The sequence below is a fragment of the Myotis brandtii genome, unplaced genomic scaffold, assembly GCF_000412655.1.
Source record: "Myotis brandtii unplaced genomic scaffold, ASM41265v1 scaffold668, whole genome shotgun sequence".
Lineage (NCBI taxonomy): Eukaryota > Metazoa > Chordata > Mammalia > Chiroptera > Vespertilionidae > Myotis > Myotis brandtii.
The window spans coordinates 2968477-2974403 of NW_005370597.1; the positions used below are offsets into that span (position 1 = coordinate 2968477).

At 42.3% G+C, this 5927-nt stretch overlaps 2 protein-coding genes across 2 annotated transcripts in view; both read left to right on the forward strand.

Moving 5' to 3' along the window:
• LOC102242408 (protocadherin alpha-10-like) overlaps nucleotides 1-4194 on the forward strand; it is a 6222-nt gene extending 2028 nt beyond the window's left edge. The window contains exons 2-3 of the mRNA XM_014528988.1: nucleotides 36-534; nucleotides 3994-4194. Of these exons, the coding sequence (XP_014384474.1) occupies nucleotides 36-534; nucleotides 3994-4194 (700 nt within the window). The remainder of the gene's footprint in view (nucleotides 1-35; nucleotides 535-3993) is intronic.
• Nucleotides 3753-5927, forward strand: part of LOC106723863 (protocadherin alpha-9-like) — a 7156-nt gene continuing 4981 nt past the window's right edge. Inside the window, exon 1 of the mRNA XM_014528989.1 lies at nucleotides 3753-5921. Coding sequence (XP_014384475.1) covers nucleotides 4216-5921 — 1706 coding nt within the window. The 5' untranslated portion in view covers nucleotides 3753-4215. The remainder of the gene's footprint in view (nucleotides 5922-5927) is intronic.

The window sequence follows — 5927 nt, forward strand, 5'->3', positions numbered from 1 at the left end:
CCGTTCCGCGTGGGGCTGTACACGGGCGAGATCAGCACGACGCGCGCCCTGGACGAGGCGGACTCTCCGCGGCAGCGCCTGCTGGTGCTGGTGAAGGACCATGGCGAGCCGGCGCTGGCGGTCACGGCCACCGTGCTGCTGTCGCTGGTGGACAGCAACCAGGCGCCAAAGACCTCGTTGCGAGTGTCTTCTGGTGCCATGAGCGCTGAGACAGCTCTGGTGGACGTGAACGTGTACCTGATCATCGCCATCTGCGCGGTGTCCAGCCTGTTGGTGCTCTCGCTGCTGATTTACTTGGCGCTGCGGTGCTCAGCGCCACCCACCGAGGGTGCGTGCGGGCCGGGGAAGCCCGTGCTGGTGTGCTCCAGCGCGGTGGGGAGCTGGTCTTACTCACAGCAGAGGTGGCAGAGGGTGTGCTCTGGGGAGGGGCCGCCCAAGACGGACCTCATGGCCTTCAGCCCCAGTCTTCCACCGTGTCCAGTACCAGAGGTGGAAACGGAAGAACAGTCTATTGGAGGGGACCACTCTAGGAAGGTGGGTATTACTTTTTAATTTTCATATTTTTTTTTGGTTTTCTGAAACTATATAACTTATTCCTAAAGCTGCCCAAATTTCTTTTTTTTTATTGCTTAAAGTATTACAAAGGGTATTATATATGTGTCCTTTTTTTCTCCCCCGCCCTTGACAATCCCCTGGCCTCCCCCACCCCCCATTCATATTTTTTTTGAATGATATTTTATTTTGCCACCTTTTTCTCGTCAAATACATGTCTTGGAATATCTTCATCCTCTGTCTGTATAATATTTCTATAATGCCTTAAATATATCTAGAAATACCTATTGTAGCATAGTTTAGTTTAAAAGTTGATTTTATATTTTGTCTATTGTACCCTGTGCATCAACTTTTGCTGGTTACTTCAATTTAAAAAATATGTCATTTATCCTGAACTTATTTATATTTTTACTACAAATATTTAATGTTTTTGTGGGCTTTAAAATAAGCCTTTAACTTTTTAATGTTATAAATGTTTGTAAAATTAGCACTTTAATTCACAAGTTTACTTATTTTTCAAATCTAAATTTTAAAATGACCATGTTATAGTAACAAAAAGACTGAGCGGATCAATTTTCTTCCTGGTAAAAGTGTGCTCTCTATTCCCTAAGTAAAGAATATGTGTAGTGTAACCTAACTTATAATGCATAATAGATCTTTAATATTCAATGTTTATACTTTATTCTTAATAGTACCACATGAAAACAGGAAGTTCATTCATAAAAATGTTCTAATCTATGGAATTAAGTTGTGTTTTAAGCTTTTATACTTTTTAAAAATTTTTATTTTGGAGTGGTGGTACCTGTGTCAGTGTACATTACTCACTTATTTTAGCAGCAGAAAATAATTCCTATTTATTTATATAATTTTACCCAGTATCCTATTGTTTAGCAGAATGAGGCATTGCTTATTATTCAAGCATTAGCTCTTCAACTTTGAGGAAGGAGTTATGATAATGTTTACTAATGAAGAGCATTTGAAAATCAATTTTATTTTAGAAGATTGAAAATGATTCATTTCATCCAAATTAATATTAGAAGTTTCAAAAGAAAATAGAATTATCTTTGTAGAATTTTTTTTACTGCTTTGATATCACATAGTGCAATTTAGTTTGATAATTCTCTAGTCATCTTAAACAGGGTTGTGTTGGGATGATATAGACTCAGAAATGCAAAACAATTAAATTGCATTGCCTGGCTGGTGTGGCCCAGTGGTTGAGCATTGACCTATGAACCAGGAGGTTTATTTCTGGTCAGGGCACATACCCTGATTGCAGGCTCAATCCCTAGTAGGCGGTGTGCAGGAGGCAGGGATCAATGATTCTCTCTCATCATTGATGTTTCTATCTCTCTCTCCGAAATCAATAAAAAAACAAAATATTTAAAATAAATTGCATGGTGGCCAATACTATCTTATTAATTATGCCTTTCTGAAACTGGTTGTTACCCAGTATCTATAATTTTATTTTAAATTTTTTATTAATTTCAGTGTTACCAAATAGTAATGCATCTTGACCCCCCCCTTTTTTTAGCAATTATCTTTTCCTTTCTGTATGCAGATTTAATTTTTACTCTATGTGCATCAAAAATAGCTTCTAATAAAAATTGACACCTCTATTGAAGTTTAGAAACACTAAAAGAGAGAATTGTGGCAGGAATTTAAGAATGGCATTGTCTTCAATGTTAATATTTTCCATGGCCAGTCTCCAACCTTTAGAGATTATAGACGGTAAGTTATGCAGAGTATTTCAACTTGTGTATAGAATTCCTTCTTCTTATATCTGCCCTCTCTTTCAGACCTTTATATCAGTGTTCCCCTCTGCAGAAAAGCCTTGTCTAAAGATAACTCTTGATGTGAGGTATTAATGAAACATAGAATTATGTGTTTACCAATTTAGTGCTATTTGTTTTATTTTGCCTTCTTTTAAACATATTTTCTTTATAAATACAAGTATTCACAAAAATATTAATCTAACAAGTTAGGATTTTATCTAGCAGCATAATAACCTGACTGGTGTTGCTCAGTGGTTGAGCATTGACACATGAACCAGGAGGTCACGGTTTGATTCCTGGTCAGGGCACATGGGGGGCGGGGGTTGTGGCCTCAATCCCCAGTAGGGGGCATGCAGGAGGCAGGGATGATGATTCTCATCATTGATGTTTCTATCTCTCTCTCCCTCTCCCTTCCTCACTTTCATGTACTAAAATTTTCTTGCTTTTCTTTAGGGCAAATATGTTGGTCTTGGAAGTAGTTTGAATTATAAATCTTTGGCATAGATTCACTGAATCAGCATTTTAAAGTGTTTCAAATGAAGACTACACTTTTACATAAAACCTTAGATTCCCTTGGGTATCCGCATACAATGTTTTTGTTAGTAGAAAAATTTGCGGTTTTCCAAATGGCTGCCATCTTAGTGGAAGGATTTCAAATATTGAATAGTTGTTCCTTAACAGCCTTGAGAATGAGTAAAATATTTTTATTTAAAAAAGACAACATGATAAACTTTATTGTAATTGATAACAGTTATGAAAATCTCAATGTATTTTTTTGTACTTGAGATAAAAACAGGAAAATAAAATTGAATGAATGAATGGGATTTAGAATACCCTTTATACCACACTCTCCTTAAGCCAATTCGGGAATAAAATGGGTATAAACAAACTGGCAACTATAACTTGAATTCCTGATTCAGTGGTGTGTATTTTTTTTTAATTAGAAAGAGGTTATCTTTATAAATAGCAATGGATGCAATGCAAATTTAAATTGTCCTTCAGGGTGGAGACAACAGCATTCATCCAGAGCAGATACAGGAATTGGAAAAAAGCTTTAAAGTGAGCCAAAGTTGAGTATACCTTGTATTTCCAGAAACCAGTACTTGGTAAATTCATTAACATGAAAGCAATGAAATATTTGGATGAATTGATAAGTAGCTTACATATTTAGCACTGATTTGAAATATCATTATGTTAAAGAGGTAACTTAGAGAACTTGCATCTTGAGTTACCCTCTACACAACTGGACTAAATGTTTAGAATAATTTAACATAGTATAAAGATTAAGCAATAGAAAATTATAGAATATTAGCAATGGAGTAAACTTAATAAGAACTAATTCCAAAATGATCAATTTCTAAAAAGTCTAAAAAACCAGTATCACTAGTAACCTACAACATGGAGTTTTCATCTTCATATATATGATAATATAGTTGTGTGGTAGCACATTCTCTTACATGTCCATATGCAAGATAAAACTCTTCTTGGAATTCTAATTTATAAGACAAACCCACCTTTAAAGATCTAGTGGTCACACGCAAGTACTATATAAAGAATTAAAGGCCCACAAAGAAAAACATGGACCAATATGAAGGGAATCACAGAAGAAACAATGTAAGTCAAAGAAATACCAGTATAAACGCAAACGTACTTCCATTTTGAGCCACAGGATGTCGTTGTTCTCCAAGGAGAGGATTGTTTTAACAAAGAAAACTACCATTATTCCCAGGATCAGAAAGATTCTCCACCTTTCCGGAGCTTTAAAGACTACAAGCACACCCATATTGTTAAGATCATCTGGGACCTCAGGAATAAAGACTCGGAAGAAATATCTCAAAAGGACTACACCTTTCTACTCGCGAAATGTTGATTTACTAACCAGAATCAAGGCATGATGTTAGCTTCAGGATCAGGTGACGAGGGAACCCGGTTTTTGCTGCTCTCGCTTCTGCTCTTCGCTCCTCAGGAGACCGGGAGCCGCCAGGTACACTACGCGGTCCCCGAGGAGGCCAAGCACGGCACCTTCGTGGGCCGCATCGCGCAGGACCTGGGGCTGGAGCTGGCGGAGCTGGTGCCGCGCCTGTTCCGGGTGGCGTCCAAAGGCCGCGGGGACCTTCTGGAGGTAAATCTGCAGAATGGCATTTTGTTTGTGAATTCTCGGATCGACCGCGAGGAGCTGTGCGGGCGGAGCCCGGAGTGTAGCATCCACCTGGAGGTGGTGGTGGAGAGGCCGCTGCAGGTTTTCCATGTGGAGGTGGAGGTGAAGGACATTAACGACAACCCGCCTGTGTTCCCGAGAACACAAAAGAATCTGTATATCGCGGAATCCAGGCCGCTTGACTCCCGGTTTCCGCTAGAGGGCGCCTCGGATGCAGATATCGGGGTCAACGCTCTGCTGAACTACAGACTGAGCCCCAATGAATACTTCTCTCTGGAAGTACCGACCAACGACGACCAGGTAAAACCGCTTCAACTGGTACTAAAAAAACCTTTAGACAGGGAAGTCGCTTCGGAGCTCCTCTTGGTGCTTAAAGCAACAGATGGGGGCAAACCTGAGCTGACAGGTACTGTAGAAGTACAGATCACAGTGCTGGATGCAAATGACAACGCCCCGGTATTTGACAAAGCAGTCCATCGGGTAAAGCTACTGGAAAATACAAGGAATGGCACGCTGGTTCTTAGACTTAACGCCTCGGATTTGGACGAGGGTTCAAATAGCCACATTCTTTACTCCTTTGCAACTGATGTCTCCCCGGATACAGCAGCAACTTTTTGCATAGAACCAGTCACTGGAGAAATAAAAGTAAATGGAAAAATAGATTTTGAAGAAACTCAATTATGGAAGCTTCAAATAGAAGCAGTTGATAATGGAAGTCCCCCAATGTTTGGTCACTGCACCATCTTGATAGAAGTCGTGGACATCAATGATAATGCTCCGGAGTTGCTAGTGACTTCACTCTCACTTCCTGTTCCTGAGGACGCTCTACTGGGGACCGTCATCGCCTTGATTAGTGTAACCGACCATGATGCCGGTGTCAACGGGCAAGTGACCTGCTCATTAACACCCCAATCCCCCTTCAAGCTGATGCCCACCTTCAAGAATTACTATTCGCTGGTGCTGGACAGCGCCCTGGACCGCGAGAAGGTGTCACACTACCAGTTGGTGGTGACTGCGCGGGATGGGGGCTCACCTTCGCTGTCGGCCACCGCCAGCGTGTCCGTGGAGGTGGCCGACGTGAACGACAACTCGCCGCTGTTCGCGCAGCCCGAGTACACGGTGTTCGTGAAGGAGAACAACCCGCCCGGCTGCCACATCTTCACGGTGTCGGCGCGGGACTTGGACGCGCAGGAGAACGCGCTGGTGTCCTACTCGCTGGTGGAGCGGCGGGTGGGCGAGCGCGCGCTGTCGAGCTACGTGTCGGTGCACGCGGAGAGCGGCCAGGTGTACGCGCTGCAGCCTCTGGACCACGAGGAGCTGGAGCTGCTGCAGTTCCAGGTGAGCGCGCGCGACGCGGGCGTGCCTCCTCTGGGCAGCAACGTGACGCTGCAGGTGTTCGTGCTGGACGAGAACGACAATGCGCCTGCGCTGCTGCCTCTGCCTCC